The sequence below is a fragment of the Lampris incognitus genome, chromosome 2 (genome assembly GCF_029633865.1).
Source record: "Lampris incognitus isolate fLamInc1 chromosome 2, fLamInc1.hap2, whole genome shotgun sequence".
NCBI lineage: Eukaryota > Metazoa > Chordata > Actinopteri > Lampriformes > Lampridae > Lampris > Lampris incognitus.
Window position 1 is genome coordinate 140,892,457 of NC_079212.1, and position 18,089 is coordinate 140,910,545.

General features: G+C 44.1%; 2 protein-coding genes across 2 annotated transcripts in view; one reads left to right on the top strand and one right to left on the bottom strand.

Moving 5' to 3' along the window:
- ncoa5 (nuclear receptor coactivator 5) overlaps positions 1-16,205 on the top strand; it is a 41,510-nt gene extending 25,305 nt beyond the window's left edge. The window contains exons 13-23 of the mRNA XM_056301820.1: positions 856-933; positions 2,879-3,087; positions 3,849-3,956; positions 6,788-6,851; positions 8,332-8,550; positions 8,634-8,740; positions 10,028-10,157; positions 12,745-12,944; positions 14,097-14,301; positions 14,467-14,558; positions 14,742-16,205. Coding sequence (XP_056157795.1) covers positions 856-933; positions 2,879-3,087; positions 3,849-3,956; positions 6,788-6,851; positions 8,332-8,550; positions 8,634-8,740; positions 10,028-10,157; positions 12,745-12,944; positions 14,097-14,301; positions 14,467-14,558; positions 14,742-15,427 — 2,098 coding nt within the window. The 3' untranslated portion in view covers positions 15,428-16,205. The remainder of the gene's footprint in view (positions 1-855; positions 934-2,878; positions 3,088-3,848; positions 3,957-6,787; positions 6,852-8,331; positions 8,551-8,633; positions 8,741-10,027; positions 10,158-12,744; positions 12,945-14,096; positions 14,302-14,466; positions 14,559-14,741) is intronic.
- Positions 16,206-16,384: 179 nt separating this feature from the next.
- Positions 16,385-16,810, bottom strand: tma7 (translation machinery associated 7 homolog). Its single transcript, XM_056301822.1, is given in 3 exon segments — positions 16,385-16,610; positions 16,612-16,652; positions 16,801-16,810. Coding segments are annotated over 3 exon segments (210 nt in total). The 3' UTR covers positions 16,385-16,451.
- Positions 16,811-18,089: the final 1,279 nt, after the last annotated feature.

The window sequence follows — 18,089 nt, forward strand, 5'->3', positions numbered from 1 at the left end:
TGTCTGTCTGCACAGTGGTTGGTGCTAGATTGAGAAATGAGGATGTGCCGTCTTGGAGCGAGATGAATGATTCGTAATTGATGTGTTATTCGATTGCCTAATTTTTATACAGATTAGGTTATATATTCATACTGATTTAAATAAACAATTTGATAGTATTTTTCCATCTTTGCTGAGCAAGAGTTTTGTGTGAAAGGAATTAAAGGTCCGGACTCCTGTCCCAAATATAGCTTACACAGCTTGCATATGACCTTATCTTGAGGTTCCGCGGTCTTTCCGTTTTCTGACCAAAATCCAAACTATTTCCAGACGGGGCTTTTTAGATTGTTCGGAGTGAAAATCACTCTCTCTCTCTCTCTCTCTCTCTCTCTCTCTCTCTCTCTCTCTCTCTCTCTCTCTCTCTCTCTCTCTCTCTGCGGCCGAGTTGGGTTGTGAACGCCCTGCCATCTTTACCATACGGTTGTTGTTGAATTATTCACTCGTTTCAGCTTGACCTAAACTTCATTTGCAACCAATGAAAGTGACCTTGTGTGAGTCTGTCCATCATGCGTGTCATCAGTGCTGTTTTTTTTCCACGAACAACTTTAATTTTCACACTTGAATATTTTTTTGTTTTTGTTGACAATTCAGTTATATATTCGAATTTGGAATATTCGTTAACAAGCCTACTGTGTGCCGGAGTCGAATTCCTCATGTGCATGCACACTTGGCCAATAATTCTGATTCTGATATAGCCTCTTTAATCGTGATAAAAAAGTCATACAATACAGACATCAGAAAGCATTTAGTAATATCTTTCTAAGCTAATTTGAATGTTACCCTGTAATCCATGTCGGCTTTTTATTCTCCAAACAGACCGATTGAGACCCTTGACATTCAACAGATTCGATATTGGGTGGATGCAATTCCCAGGACGCACAGGCTCAAGACAAGGTAAGCATCAGGCTGTCGCTTAAATAGTATTATATAACTTGACTTGAATGAAAGATCTGCTGATAAACATAACAGCCAAGCAATTTGGCCTCTAAATGGCAGTATCTGTTCACCTTTGGACCTTAAACTGAAGACTGATTTTCCTTGTGCTCAAATTATTTGATTTGATGAATTTCAGTTCACCTACAAGAAACCAGAATTTTTTTTTGAGTCTTTTGTAAAAGGAATGTTTCTGTTAATCAGTGGAAAAAAATTGGACTTTATTACCAGGGTGAGAGTTGAGCCTATGATTTATTTCCAAACCCGAACATTTTTTTGTTTTGAGAGAAATTGATGACCGACTCCATAGTGGTTTTGGTTTTCCAGGCATTTTTTCAAGAAAGCAAAAATCATAGCATTGAACTTACTGGCAAATGACCAGTTTTTTTTTCTCTCAGCGGTTTGCATATCAATTTCAACTACATCAGACATGGAATCGCGGGTTCCAAAACCTATTAAGTGTTTTGTATACCAAATGTGGGATGTTGTTTAAGTCTAAAACGATGTGGCAAGACCTCCAAATATCTTGAATCAAAATCATTTTCGATCAGTCGGACTTTTTAGGGGTCCAAGCAGCAATAGCTGCGGAACCCTGTTTTTTTATTTTTTATTCTGATTTTTCCCTTTTTTCTCCCAATTTAGTGGCCAATCGATCCCTATTTTAGTTCAAACACCCATCCCCGTACTTGATGCGTTTGCCAACTGCATCTCTCCGGCCAGCAGTCTCGAAGGAGACTCCTCCCCACTTTCGTGACAAGGCGAATCCAGGCCGAACCACTGCTTTTTCCGACACACAAGCGCATTCATGTGACGAACACAAGCCGACTCCGCCCCCCTCCCAAAGACAGCGCTGCCAATTACTGCTGCTTCATTGAGTCCGGCCATAGTCGCCCTGTTGTTTTTTTTTTCCAAAGGATTATTATTGTTGTTTCCGCAAAATGCTACAATAAGCACATTTACGTTTTGGGTCATATCTCGAGCTCTGTATGGAATTTTTGAGAAATTATTTTTTCCTGTTAATTCCTTGGAAGCTCCTGAATCTAATGCACCAATTTCCGCTGCCAAATTTTCCTGCCATTTTCAAAAAACCGAAAGTGAAAGTAAAATGAACTCGTCTGAGGCTGTTCATCCGATTTGTATGAAATTTGGTATGCATCATCTCCACACAACGCTGATAAAAAGTTGTCGAAAGAATTTTGATGTCATTCCATTTCGAAGTAACATGTCAATAAAAGTGAGCCCATAGTGATTGTATTGCCTATATCTAGTAATGTTGATTGTCCAAACTTAACGAAACTTGTCACGCAGTCGCCACAACATTCTTTGGAAACACGCCAAATTTTGTGAAAGTTCGTCCATAGGGGGCGCTACAACTGACACATGTCAATATCTCAAAAACCGCTGCAATACTGCTTGGACCCTGTTTATCGTCACTTGTGGCTATATTTTTGTTTTTGACATGGTTTTCTCAACAAGAACATAATATGCAGGTGAACATGGTACATTACCCCAGTTATGTGAACGACAAAAAAATAGAGATTTGATGAAAAAAGCTTTACTGTGAGTAAAAAAAAAAAGAAATTGGCCTCAGAAGCCACTAAGCAATGGTTCATCACTGCTCAGAATTTGCGATTAGAATTTGCGACTAGCTCACGCTAGGACTGACAAAATGAAATGGCGAACTTGGTCCAGTATTATCATTTGCGATTTCAAAATTTTAACATTAATTTCTGATCATTAGTGACACGTCTAATCATCTGGTACTTGCTCTTGTGCTTTGCTGAATCTTTATGTCCATCCATGGAATTTCTGTTTTCTGTTGCCTCACTTGACATTTTTCAGGATTGTGGACAGCAATTTAAAGGCGCACTCGAACAAACAAAACAAACTTTGTCTAACATTTAAGACGTACGAAGAAGAAAGCGAGTAAACTTGGGAGTCTAGTCATGTCCCGCAGAAGAAGCCGCAGCAATTCACCTGGGAATTATTCACGCTCATGCAGCAGCAATGATCCCCGTGATTTGGAGAGGAGGATTTTTGTCGGAAATTTGCCGACCTCGGACATGGAAAGGAAGGATTTGGAAGACATGTTCAGCCCTTACGGGAAGATAGTCGGTCAGTAACCAACATAATTTACTAGGGGTGTCGCGATTTTCCACATGCATGATTTGATTTTACTTTTCGATTTTTAAGGTCATGATTCGATTCGATTTAAACTTTTCTTTCCAGCACTGACGTCGATTCCATTGTTAAGACTGTCGAGTCTTGATTTGTAAAGATCAATAGACCATTGATTTTGTGTCCTGACAACTGTCTTTTACATTTTCAAATTCTTCTTCAGAAAGATAGGCTGCATGGTATCAAGTATGTATTAACCACCTTTTTTTTTTAAACCACACTAAGGCCATATGGTCATATTTAAATTAATTTAAAATGCAATAGCAATAACTTATTTCACCAGTCAATTGGGAACAAAGTAGTTTTTCTGTCAACAATGCATTTGTTGAAATCGAAAGCTCATTTCGATCCATTGTCGATTTAGAATCAAATCATGACACCCCTACAATTTACCCATGTGTGGTATGTTGTTCATTTTAATTTGTTGTCACTAAAATTTTCCTTAATTCTCTGTCATATGATATCTTAAAATGTAACAGTTGAGTGAGTACAAAAAATACTTTCTTTTTTTTACAAGCGCTTGTACTTGTGTAGAACTACTGTTATTCTTGCAACAATAAGTCTTGTTTTATTTTGTTCCTCTTAAATTTAAGCCCGTCATATTTATGATCTGCTGGATGGATTTTATAAGGTTAAAAAGTGAGGAATCCAAAGTACTTGCTAAAGTCTTTATACCAGTCAAATGCTCCTTTTTCCAGGCGTTTCCATGTTCCGTGGCTTTGGATTTGTGCAATTTGATCGTATTGAGGAAGCAGAAGCTGCAAAGGCGGGCTACAAGGGTCGAATATATAAAGGTTATAAAATAGGTAAGCCCTCCCCGTAATAGTTGCAATGCCCAAAGAAGGCACACTTTTCAGTGGTATCAGCAGAAATACAGAGCAAGCCAGGGCTTATGGCTTCTCCAGACAACAAAATTTGCCCAGTAATGCAGGGCTCCAGACTAACTTTTCCGCTGGTGCTACCAACTTTGTCAGTTGGTTGCACCAGCACGAGATTTGATCTCACCTTCTTTTTTTTTTGGTGCCACATTTCCTAGCATACACACATAGCATAGCTTTCTTTCCCTTCATACCGCAACCACAGGTACTGCATTAGCCATTGTGGTTGAAAGTAGTACTTTTTTTTCTTCTTCACTGGCTCAGTCGGCCTCTCCCTGCCTGCACTTTCATCATCTGTGGCATCGGAGTTGGAACATATCGTAGGCTGTCCATCCCCACCAGCCTCCTCTTCGCTCTCCTCATTTGTCTTTTGAAAATAATCAGCTATAAACCGCTTCATTTTTGGAACATGGTAACAGCTAAACGGATATTTGCCAGATTTGGAGGATTCGGCAGATTTGCCAGTGCATTGGCAGCACACTACTGCAGTGCAGCGCGATTGCAACCACGAGAAATTTTAACAAGCACACTGTCCAAACAAAATTGGTTGCATATGCAACCATTTTGGTCGCAGTCTGGAGCCCTGTAATGGCTCGTCCCGACGGACATGAAGTATCGAACGACGATGAGCATCAGGAGCGACAAATCGTCCTTTTATGCCGTGTAATTTGACATGTTTGAAGACTTCTGAGAAGCCCCACAATACTCCAGAGTAAGATTAGCATCTCAGAATCTTTGGGTTGTTTGTGTTGGCTAGTATGGCAGCTTCACACAGGCTTAATTGCGCTCCCGATGAGCTCAGTGGCACGGACCAATCGCAGCACAACTGATGTAAACAGCACGCTTATTAATAATTTTATCATTGTACATGTTCTACGTCTAAACATTATTTTCTGCTGGGGACAGACTTTTCAGTAAGTTCTGAAAATCTGGATGATCTCCAGTTGGTTTTTGGTACTTCCTCCCCATGTCCCCACTGCTGTGCTCTTTGTTTTAGCACGTTGAGCTAGCCATGCGCGGCTTATTTTCTACACTCTGTGGGGCATTTAGTTGGGACAGGGTTGACTTTCTATTTGGTGTCCATTAATCCAAAAAGCGAGAGGAAGCTTGTTACTTACTCCATGGATGCCATGATGATGATCTTTGGTGATGACAAAGAACGATTCCCACGTTTCCTCCTCGATGCTGTAAATTCCTCTCATTTCATCTTCCCCCTCGCTCCTGCATTTCTGCAACTGGAGTGTCAAATGTGTGGTGACCACAACACATCAAGAACCGACCGTGTCGTCTGACTGAGACAGTTGTGCATGATTGAAAAATGGCGTTAAGTCTGAGGAAGGTGTTAAAATTAACTTAAAAGACCCAAGACAGATAGCATTTTTGTAGAGTGGCAGTTTGTTTTTAATTGAGGAGCAAAGAAATTAATTGGTTAATAAGGCGGGGTAAACGTTGCAAAGGTAGTGATACCCTTATATTTGGTTGGCAGTAAATAGAGGCTTTTACAATGCCTTACTTGACCCCAACATGTATTCATTTGTCCAGCTGGCAATTAAACAAGCCATTCTAAATCTAATGGAATTTTCTCATGCAGTCAGTCAGATGAATAGGAGACTTGAGAGTTGTCAGCTTCCTGCTTTGCCAACATACAAAGTGAGATGCTACTGGCTTTAAGTGTGGGCAAAAAGTGTATTATTTTGATAATTTTTGTCTATAAGGGAAATTGATTTTATTTTTATGGAAATTGTGTTTTCCACGAGGAAAGAAAAATAATTTTCATAATGTGAATCTTGTCATCATGTCCACTCTGCATGGCTCCCAGTTAAAATGTCTCTGACTAACTGAGCTGTCGTCCGGCCTGAGTGGACATGATACGTTTGACATGACAGAGGGTACGCCACTGACTGGCCCAAGTCAACATCCTAATTGGCTGTAAACTGCCAGGCAGTCATTATGCATGTGACAGTTTCAGCTTCAAGGAACCAGGCCTTCGTGTTCCCCAAGTTCCGTCTTGTAAAACCAGACTGTTTGTAATGAGATATCACTTGAGCCATGCCACGTGCATACTATTGTCCAACAAACCAGGCGGCCTCCTCTCTAAATAACTGTCTTGGTACTATACAAACCCACATTCATCAGAGGGACGGTAACAAGACACACTTGTGTTCTTCTACTTCAACCTTTTGTTGTTGTAGACGCCTCACAGTATTTCTGACACACAAAAATAATAAATGGAAATTTAAATTGCTGCATTGCCTTTGGAATGTTTCTGTATTTTACTTGTTTGCCAAGTGAAATTTGCTCAAATTAAGTCTCATTTTGGAGGATGCTGAAGAAGGATTTGGGATTTTGACCTGAAGGCCTCGCATGAATGATCGGGGGTCGGCATTGTTTTCAAGGGGGAATCTAAGCGTCTCACAATCTTCGTAGTTTTCGGTCTTGGAATGATCGTTTTTCTTTTTTTGATGATAGAACCAAAAAAAAAAGCATTCAGGGTGTTGAATTGCTTTTGATTTAACTTAAAAAATAAAATGCGTTGTTCTACTTTCCTTTTCCCCTCACTTTCCGTCCTGCTGAGCTGACCAAATTTGACATTTTGCCACCTCGACCAATTTTCGAATGTCATGCTTGGAATTCGGATGCTGTGTTTTAAGTTTGGACCGTGGGAACTGTTCACGTCGACCGGGCCATTCTGCGTTAAAAACATGCGCTGACTTTCTTACCAATGTTATGTTGAACATTTTGGATTGATTTATTTTCAGATGTAAATATGGCAACGGAGCGACGACATCTTAAACCTCAACCCCGGCAGAGCCCTCCACGAAGGTAAAGTAACGCAAAATGGGTGTGATGAACTACCGACGCCCCAGGTGCCCTGGTAAAAACAAAAACGCCTTCATATTTCAGCTGTCATTTCCACCGGAGTTCACATGGCTTGACAGGAGCTGTGGTTTCTTTAAAACATTTGCGCGGATGTTTTCAGATTTTGCCATTTTGATTTTCAAATTTCTAGGTTTGTTGAAATAAAGCAAAGAATTGTATGACTATAAAATCAAGTGTCTTTGTCTCTCAAAGATCTTTGCCTCCGCCTTTTCTCTTTTTTTTCTTTTTTTTTTTTTTGCGTAATTTCCTTGTTGCGTTGCGTCCGTCATAATTTACGTAGCTCTCCGTTCTACATTTCAATTATGCGGTCGGAAGAAACGGACCGATTAGTCAGTCGGATCGCAAACGCAGCCTTTTCCATAGTGTCACGAAGTTCCTTTTGCGACGTCACTTTTATTTCCTTGACTGTCAAACTTCCGCTAAATATTCTCTGGAATGAAGCTTAAACAAGCGATTTGGATTTCATTCTGCAACCCATCGGATGACGCGACAAGTTGGGATACGCAGTCTTTTTACGTTCGTGTGGAATTGTGTTATTTTTGTCAATAGTTAAAAAAAATTATATTTCCCATCAAAAATTTTAAACATTTCTTTGTCATGAGACGGCATTTATTGAACTTCAAATAACTGAAGACAGCTAGTAATTGGCAGGTAGTCATTTGCATTTAGAAGAGACTGTCCTTTTGATGGATAGTCTGCCTAACTAGCTGAAACACCTGATTCATTAGTCTAGTGTTTACTACAAAAAAAAGGGCAATTTCAGTATCTTATTTCCCTCGAGCACCTCATGTCATATCAAAAGAACAATTCAATGTACTATCAGAAAATGTACTTCATGTGAATTGTTTGTGATCAAGAGATTGGTTGCAAATCATCTTCTCATGCAAACTGTTAATTTTGCGTGCAGAGAAACTGACATAAGGGACACTTGGTTGTATTATGAAGGGCTTGTGTGTTGCTCGAAAGTTCAGTCAGTGGTTGTCAACAAAATCCACTGAAGTGGTTGTGAACTTGTGCCGTATTGCGTACATGGCTGTCTGGAGGTTTTCAACAGACTTCTCTCTAATGGGAAGGAACCGCCTTTTTGCTGGGGTGGAATTGGTACCATTAATCAAACTGTTAAGTCAGTCCTATTTGCAAATGCTGGAGTTGCTGTCTATTGGGCTCTTAAATAGTTTTGGAAAAAGCAAAAACCTTTTCAAATCCTCATCAAAAAACAAACATCATTTGCACCGCATTTGAAAATGAATCAGCCTGTCCTCAGGAATAGCACGGACGGACTCTCCTCATCAACACTTGCACTGAAGGGAAAAAAAGGCTCAGTTTTCTGTGTCCTTTTATCACATAATTTTAAACACAGTCCTATCTGGTCAGTGTTCCAAGGCCCCTGTGGGCTCCTACTAAGTGCCTCTGTTTTTCCCAGGGCCCCGTATGGAGGTTATGGGGATGGTAAGGATGGCCGCCCACGCTCACGCTCCCCTATGTACGGGCGTGACGGGCGTGATGGGCGTGATTCTCGTGACAGCCGCGATGGGAGGGATGCCAGGTCTACTGGCCACCCACGTGACCACGAGGACCGTTACCGCAGCACAGAGGGCCGTGACAAAGACCCGAGGGGCGACCCACGAGACCCGGGGTTCAGGTGAGGACTGAAACAGGATTGGATTGCTGACACAGCTGTAAAACATGACCCAAACAGTACTGAATGTTTGTGTTGTATTGTAGAGAGGACTATGATCGATACTACCGTGGAGGGAGTGGTGGGGAGGACTTTTACCGCAAGAAGGAGGACCCGTACAGAGATCCATGGAATGGACGCCGTGAGCCGGAGGGTATGTGTTGTGGAAAATCTTTTATCGTTTATAGGTGAGGGGAACACATCGTTATATTTTCTATGTATTTTACTGGTTTCCACGGCAGCCATTTTACCAACGTGACACTGCCTGTTCCTTTGTTTCTATTTTGAGTCAGACTGTGCAGAAGGGGTCATATATATTTCTTGCATTTTGTTAATAATTGACCTCAAGACTTGTGTCGCAGAAACACCGAAATGTGTGTACGGGTAGTGTAGCGGTCTATTCCGTTCGCCTACCAACACAGCTCACTGGTTTAAATCCCCGTGTTACCTCCGGCTTGGTCAGGTGTCCCTACAGACACAATTGGCCATGTCTGCAGGTGGGAAGTCGGATGTGGGTATGTGTCCTGGTCGCTGCACTAGCACCTCCTCTGGTCGGTCAGGGCGCATGTTTGGGAGGAGGGGGAACTGGGGGTAATGGCATGATCCGCCCACGCGCTACGTCCCCCCCTGGCGAAACTCCTCACTGTCAGGGGAAAAGAAGCGGCTGTCAACTCCACATGCATTGGAGGAGGCGTGGTAGTCTGCAGCCCTCCCTTGGATCGGCAGAGGGGGCGGAGCAGCAACTGGGACGGCTCGGGAGAGTGGGGTAATTGGCTGGGTACAGTTGGGGAGAAAAGGAAGAAAGCCAAAAAATAAAAGAAACACTGAAATGCATTTGTAAGTAAAATTACAATAGATCCTCTTTTCTTTTTTTTTTTTGATCCGGCAAGGGCTGCAGACTACCACATGCCTCCTCCGATACATGTGGAGTCACCAGCCATTTCTTTTCACCTGACAGTGAGGAGTTTCGCCAGGGGGACGTAGCACATGGGAGGCTCACGCTATTACCCCCAGTGCCTCCTCCCTCCTGAACAGGTGCCCTGACTGACCAGAGGAGGCGCTAATGCAACGACCAGGACACATACCCACATCCAGCTTCCTACTCGCAGGCACGGCCAATTGTGTCTAGGGACGCCCGACCAAGCCGGAGGTAACACAGGGATTCGAACCGGCGATCCCCGTGTTGGTAGGCAATGGAATAGACCGCTACGCTACCCGGACGCCCCGATGTCATAATTTTCTTACACTATGACTCGCAGCTGTTTCTGGAGAGTTTTACGAAGTCTTTTGTAGTAGGTCCAAAAAAGTGAACCAGGCCTTCAATCCAACCTTTGCTGTGATGGGAAATTGAAGTGTAGTCACATCAGAAGTACATTCTCTCACATCCCAACTCCATATAATGTATCATATACACCCCTTCCTATTGTGTCCCCATATGCAGATGATCGTGTGAGGCCAGAGGAGCGGTGGCGTAATGAGCTCTACAGGCAATACTACGAGGAGCTGCAGAGACGCTACGACACTGAGCGTCCCGTTGACTGCTCTGTCATCGTTGTCAACAAAGTACAGAAGTATGTCCACTTTAATGGACTAACTGGGGTGGGGGGGCGGAATTGCAGCTACAGGGTACTGGTCTGGAAAACTATGCAATTATGAATTACTGCTTTCCAGACCTTGAAAAGTTTTGAAATTTGGGTTAAAGTCTTGAAAAAGTCTTGACGTTTTGCTCATAGTAATACCTACATAAAAAAAGTTGAAAATGCTTAAAAAAAAAGGGGGGGGGGACATCACATTGCTCAGCCTCCCTGGGAAAGTCTACTCTTGGGTGCTGAAAAGGAAGCTCTGACCGATTGTCGAACCTCGGATCCAGGAGGATCAATGCAGATTCTGTCCTGGCCATGGAACAATGGACCAACTCTTTACCCTTGCGGAAGTGCTGAAGGAGGCATGGGAGTTTGACCAGCCAGTCTACATGTGTTTTGTGGACTTGGAGAAGGCTTATGACCGTGTACCCCGGAGCACTCTGTGGGAGGTACTGCGGGAGTATGGGGTACAGGGGCAGTTGCTACAAGCCATGCGGTCCTTGTATAACTAAAGGGAGAGCTGTGTCCGCATTCTCGGCACAAAGTCGAACACGTTTTCAGTGGGTGTCGGACTCCGCCAAGGTTGTTCCATATCTCCGATTCCATTTGTGATATTCATGGACAGGATCTCAAGGCGCAGCCAAGGTGAGGCGTGTGTCCGTTTTGGGAACCTCAAAATGACATCTCTGCTCTTCGCATATGATGTGGTTTTGTTGGCTTCATCAGAATGCGACCTCCAGCACGCACTTGGGGTGGGTTGCAGCTGAGTGTGAAATGGCTGGGATGAGAGTCAGCACCTCCAAGTCTGAGGCCATAGTTCTCTAGTGGATTGCTCCCTCCGGGTTGGGGATGAGTTGTTGCCTCAAGTGAAGGAGTTCAACTGTCTTGGGGTCTTGTTCACGATTAAGGGTAGGATGGAGCAGGAGATTGACAGGTGGATTGGTGCAGCATCATTAGTAATGTGGGCGTTGTACCGGACCTTTGTGGTGAAGAGGGAGCTGAGCTGGAAGGCAAAGCTCTCAATTTACCAGTCAATCTTGGTTCCAACTCTCACCTATGATCATGAGCTTTGGGTAGTGACCGAAAGGGTGAGAGCGCAGATACAAGCGGCTGAAATGAGTTTCCTCTATAGTGTGTCTGGGCTCAGCCTTAGGATCAGGAGCTCAGACATCCGGAGGGAGCTCGGAGTAGAGCCGCTGCTCCTTCGTGTCGAAAGGAGCCAGTTGAGGTGGTTCGGGCATCTGATTAGGATGCCCCCTGGGCGCCTTCCTTTGGAGGTTTTCAGGGCATGTCCAACTGGGAGGAGATCCCGGGGCAGACCCAGAACTCGCTGGAGGGACTACATGTCCAATCTGGCCTGGGAACATCTTGGGATCCCCCAGGAGGAGCTGGGGGGCATCGCTGGGGAGAGGGACGTCTGGAGTGCCCTACTTTGCTTGCTGCCACCGTGACCTGACCCCGGAGAAGCGGCTGATGATGAAATTATTGAAAAGAAAAACGTGTGTGTGTGTGTGTGTGTGTGTGTGTGTGTGTGTGTGTGTGTGTGTGTGTGTGTGTGTGTGTGCATTTATATCATAACCTGAAAATTGTCCACACGTGCATCCTAGTGTTCGTCGTGATAACTTCCTGGATGTCAGCTTTCAATATGTGTAACATTTCTGATTCAACAAAAGGGCTGCACGGTATAATTACTGCATTTAGTGAAGTTATGTAATGGTTAAATTGTTCCTGAGTCGGCACCCATACTAAAGTAAGTCCAGTAGACTTGGAAAAAATGTGAAAATGGATCATTGTTTGTGTTCGAGCTTATGGCTTGAATACCCCAAAGATAAAACCTGGATCGCTCCTGATGCCAAATCAAATGTTAAAGCGTTTTGCAAAATATGCGGCGATGCCGCATATTTGTAGCATGTTGCATCAGCATGAGAGACGCAGTGTTGGTCAGCCATCTGCAGGGCAAAAAAACATGCAAGTCTCGCTGCCATTGTTTGGAGGTCGTTTGGAAAAAGTCTAGAATTTTTATTTGGGAAAAGCGCGAGCACCCTGCAGTGTTTCCTTTTTTAGTTTTAGTTTTGGTCAGTTAGCTGATGGTCTAATCCACAGCACATTATAGTTTTAGAAAATAGGGTATTAGCGTTTTGCTACAAGAACACTTTGATAGATCGAACTGGAGAAACCTTCTGGTTAATTCTGTCTCTTAACTACGAGGCTAGTGATTTTCAGTCTGTGCCTTGGGGCCAGACTTCTGCTGGTTTTGTGTTCTGCCAGGTAGTTGATTAAATTGAACCATGATGCCAGGTCTAAATAACCCTGATGAGATGGCTGGGCAATTCATACAACAGGTGAATGTCATTTACTACCAAGTAGAGTGGAAATCTGGGGGTCGTGAGGACCGGATTGAGAACCACTGTGCTACATGGTCGCCCACCACACACAGAGCCTGACCAATGAAGGGTTCAGGGGTAAATATTTGACAAATCTATGACAAGTTTTCATTTCATATTGCACATGTGTGTGTGTGTGTGTGTGTGTGTGTGTGTGTGTGTGATTCCTCTTGCTTTAAAAACAACTGTAGGGAGTATGCGGAGACGGTTGGGAGGAAGGTCCGTGATCTGGGCATGGTGGTGGACCTGATCTTCCTCAACACAGAGGTGTCCCTGACACAGGCCCTGGAGGATGTGGGCCGCGCCCGCACCCCCTTTGCTATCATCATTACCCAGCAGCACCAAGTACACCGCTCCTGCACGGTCAACATCCTGTTTGGCACACCTCAGGGTAAGCAAACCTAAGTCTAGTCCCTTCTTTTAACACTAGAACGACCAAGGCCGTTGTTTTGATGGGTTTGGATTTTAAAGTTTAATAACTTTGTGGGGAAAAAAAGATTGCCCTGCTGCTCCCTGAATGCTCCTAAAATTGCATATATTTGCACAAAATAGTTATAAGATCTACCTAAAACGACCATGAGCTGTCAAAAAGACGGCTCGTCATGTGTGCGTGATCGTGGGCGTCATGTCACTATTTATGTCGTGTGTTGGTCGCATCATTTCCTTCACGAACTTCATTGCTCTGTCCTAGAAACACTCGAGCATTCTCAAGTGCAGAGAAATAGTCTAAACTTGATTTCTGATTATTTGCTACATGTGTGGTTACAGACGCACCATGACTACCATCGAGGCGTTGCAGTATCTACAGGCGTTGGACAGCGGCCATTTTAAATTGTTTGAAAAATAGTATGAAAGTTGTTAAAATGTAAATTTTGGTGTCTGGTTTCCTAACAGACATATTAACATACGCAAAGCATTAATATCTCAATTGGGTATTTATCTTGACAGAATATAGAGTTTAAAACTGTGGCGGTCATTTTGACCGCCCATGATGGTTTTAGGTAGGAGTGACATCCCGGTCCTTCTCGTGTTAATGAAGTTACTTTATTGAACACTAACACCAAACAAACATCCTTTTTGATGCTGGATTATCCAAATGTTGAACACCTCTGTAGTTAATAATTGTAATGGTTACTGTCAGGTAGGACTCTCCCTGGTGAAAATGAGTGATGCCCTTCACTACTTCACCATAGGTAGAGAGCGGTGTGTTTAAGTACACTTGTTTTTGTGTCTTAACAAACAAATATGACAGACCAAGTTTGCAGAAGACCTTTAACTGCATATACTAAAGCATCAGTAGCTTAAAGGAGGGTGCTGAAGTACCCACGCTGGTGTCTTTTAAATTAAGAGTTGATTTCTGGGATTTGAACACCACTGAAATAACCAGTAAAGCCATAGGTTTCTGTAAATAAAACACGTGCTGGTCTCAAGGAATGTAGCTTTAAAGAAGAACTGCTTTTTATATATCTCTGTAAAGTTTTGTGCATGTATTCCTGTTTGAGCCTTTACATTACTAACAGTGTTGTGTACCTCTCTGCTTCAGAACACCGTAACATGCCCATGCAGGACGCCATGGTTCTTGTGGCTCACAACTATGATGCTTACAAGGTGGAGCAGCGCAACAAAGAGCGTGAGGAGATTGCCAGGAAGGCTGCCAAAATGGCTGACGATGTGCTTTTGAGGGAGCCAGACAGAGAGAGCCATCCAGTCTCCATGTTGACCACCATCACGTTGCTGACCGAGAACAGGTACCCAGTTAAATCTCTGTATTTTGAGAGTACAGGGATTTGACTTTGCTTAACTAGTACTGTTGATGAAGTGTGATGGTGGAAAGGTCTTTGACTATAAGCATGTTTGTAAAAGGTTTTGCATAGACTGTTGGAAATGGCCATCTCTGTTTTGTTGCCTGGTAGATTTATAACTCCAGAGGAACTGGACGCACTCATTGCTTACCTAAAGGACAAGCGGACCCGTATGGTAGGAAGCAGCACAGAGCCCATCGCAGGTAAGCATCTCAATACAGATGATAGGCTACGCTAGGCTTGTATGGAATGTTATAGTTCCTAGCTAATGCAGAGTAATCCACCCCAAATCTCCTCCACATTTACTCTTGATCTTTATGGTGAAAAGAATAATTCTGTGTGCTGAGAAGTGTGTGTCATTTAACTGTCCACTTATCAACCCACAGCCACAAGCCACCCGCTGCCCACTGTAGCTTCTCACCACGAATCCCTGCCCCCATCTTCAGCGATCCCCCCATCCCACGCCCCCCAGCCCAGCCACATGGGCTTGACCCCTGTCTCCAACTCCCCCTCCAACCCCAATCACCAGCAGGAGTTACAGGCTAAGATCCTCAGCCTGTTCAACAGCGGCGCTGGTGCATCAGTGGGGGCCGTCCCAGCCAGCTCCTCCATGACGACGCAGACACAGGCTTACGGCTCCATGGGCCCGGGGCTCCAGACTGGGCTCCAGACTGCAGGCATGTCCCTTTCTGCCTCGCCAAACCCAGCCCCTTCTTCGAACACCCAGATGATGGGGGCTCGGCCCTCCATGGCTCAAGGTGGCCCTCTCGGCGCCTCCCAGGGCTACAGCATCCCCACTGGGCGTGGACCGGCTACATCCAGCAGTCAGAGACTCCCCAGCTCAGCCTCAGGCATCAACTTTGACAACCCAAGCGTCCAGAAAGCGCTGGACACGCTAATCCAGAGCGGGCCGTCTCTCAACCACCTGGTTAGTTCGGGGACGCCGCCGCTGCAGCAGCAGCAGCAGCAGCAGCAGCAGCAGCAGCAGCAACCCCTGCAGCAGCCCCTGCGTCCAGGGCCCTCCATGGGCCAAGCGCCACCACCCATGCCCATGTACCCCAGACATTACTGATTGTGGTGATGTTGTAAATGTCCTTCTGTTGTGATGCCCACCCCTGAATCTGAATCATTAGCTGAAGAAAGTTCTGCTCCATTCACCAACTTTGTTTATAGAGGAAATGTAGACGGGTTTGTTTTGATATTTGTAATCGCTTTTAATATATTTTATTCTGAATATTGTGCTGAAACTTGGCTGCTTGCTCTGATGGTTTTTCTAGTGTTTTCAGTTGTTTTTGTAAGCAGAAGTTTTTTTTTTTTTTTGTGAGTTGAACTGAAGAACAGTATTGCATATGTTTCAATTATTTGGTTTTAAAGTGGCCATATCATGCTCATTCCAGCTCTCTAGTTTTATTCTGGGGCTCCGCTAGAGTAGCTTTGTATGATTCACAGTTAAAAAAATAAATCCTTATTTGTCTTATGCTGGCCCTTTTGCAGCCCCTCAGTTCATCCTCTGCCTGCAAACGGGATGTTGGGGCTTTTTTCTCTCTAAGGCCCCCCTCCCTAACAGCCCACTTTCTTCTGACTGGCCAACTTCCGGAAGCTCGTCGGGGCAGCACCCAGTGCTTGTGTCGAACTCACAAACGGGTTCCGTGAGCAAACTGTAAACCTACTAAGTAACATAATTTCTCTTTCTTGATTGGAAATAGCAACTTCTCAAATCCATCCGTACATGTCCGAGCCCGAATACGATCCAGAATATGAGCGTGGACAGCATGAACATCTGCAGCAACAAAGATTACAGCAGGACGTCTCTGGTAAATATTACACACTAGGCTAACGGTGGATTTGGTCTTTCAGTTACAACCCGTATATAACATTTTTTCTATATATGCATAAAATGTTATTCTTCTGTCCCCCAGTGACTGTATAGTTTCTCCCGTCGCCGGTTGTTTGTATGGTGGAGTACAGTAAATGCTTATAATACTACTCAGGTAGACTGACGCTACACTACTACTGGTGATGAAACGGCCATCATTCGGGGCAGAAACCGAGGGATCTGGGAGTCAGCAGCAAACGGTTGTCTTGAAATTCTGATTTTACTTGCCTGATTTCTTGATACTACTGCCTGTAAGAGGTCCCTTTCCTGCAGCTTTGACCTTCAGGGCATCCAGAGCCTTCTGGTCCTCTTTTTGCTTCTGCTTGTAAGCCAGCTCGTCATTATCAAGCTCCTTGTTCTGTTTCTTTGGTGCCTTCACACGGCTTCTTCTTGCCTCCTTCCCTGCCAGACGTTTCTACAGCTGGTAAGAGCAGTTAAAATGGAAGAATCGACGAGTCTTTGGGGGCTCTCGCCGGCCATATTTCCAGTCGGCGCTGTCAGGACCTGAATGACCTCTGAACTGGAAACTTCTTAGTTTTTTCCTCAGATGCCTGCAGCCTGTGTCATACCACTCTTCATTGGCTGACTGTTTTGATCCGAGATGCTGAAACTTTTCCAGATTGGATAAATCTGCCGCGTTGTCAGATGTGTGGTTAATATCTTGTACAGCCCGATTCAGGCCATCATCATTGTGGGATAGGAGGTGGAAAGAGTTTGATGTGTGATTGCTTTCTGGTAGTCATCCTTGCTGTTGTTTGTCCATCTGTAAGGTTGCTTTGTATCGTTCAGTTTACTGGGTTCTGCTGCATGAGGGTCTGTTGCTATCTGATGTATAGAGTTATTTTACTGTGATCAGATAAGGGTGTTCGGGGGCTGGCCGTGACTCTGCTATAGCAGGTATCAAGAAAGTACGAACCAGGCCCTGTCATCCGAGAGGCAGCCCGGTAGAGCGATACAACCGCACACTTCTCAGCATGTTAGGCACTCTGAAAGATAAAGAGAGTAGACTGTGAAACCTGTAACCTCATTTTTACTGCAGGTTTTACTGCAGGAGTAGGCACAAGTTACAGGCTTCACAAAGTCATGCCAGTGGCTCTTCTTCTTTTTGTTTGTATTTTATTAATACACCTGATATTAATAAAAAAAAAGCACTCCTATGCACCCTATGCATTGCGCTTGTGCACTGCTAGTTGACACCCATGTCCTATCGGACGTGAACATGTTTTTTTGGCACTTGTGTGGTTGTCTCCTGACTGGATCCTGGCTTGGGTTGTGTTAACTCTCAGATGGCTTTGCTGCGAACGTGTGCAACGTTTACCAAGAAGACCACAGTTTAACAGGCTTTTGGCTTGGGACGTCTTCACTTGAGCGTAACTGCTTTTGGTATTGTAAAGATTATAGTTGATCGCTTAGTCCTTGGAAAAAAAAACTGGTGTTTGGGGGACGGTGACATTTATCCTTGGCGACTCTGAAAGCAACGCCATGATTTGAGGCGGATATGGTTGAAATAAAGCCGTATGTCTTGACTGCTCGGTGCACGGTTGTATTGTTTTGTGCAAATAACAGCTGGCTCCTTAGATAACTTGAGTTTCGTTGTGTGCGCCCATTGTGTGCACCGGAACTGCCATTTGATCAAATGATCAATTCAAGAGACACAAAAAGAAAAGATACATGATATATATATATAAAATAAAAGCTTCTATGCACCACGTTTGTGCACTGCTTGTTGCTTGTTGACGCCTACCTGTGTCCTATTGGACTCGAACCTGGTTTTTTGACACTTGTCGTTGTCGTGACCGGATCCTTGCTTGTGTTGTATTAACTGTCAGAAGTACGTCAAAGCGTCTGCTTAAACGAA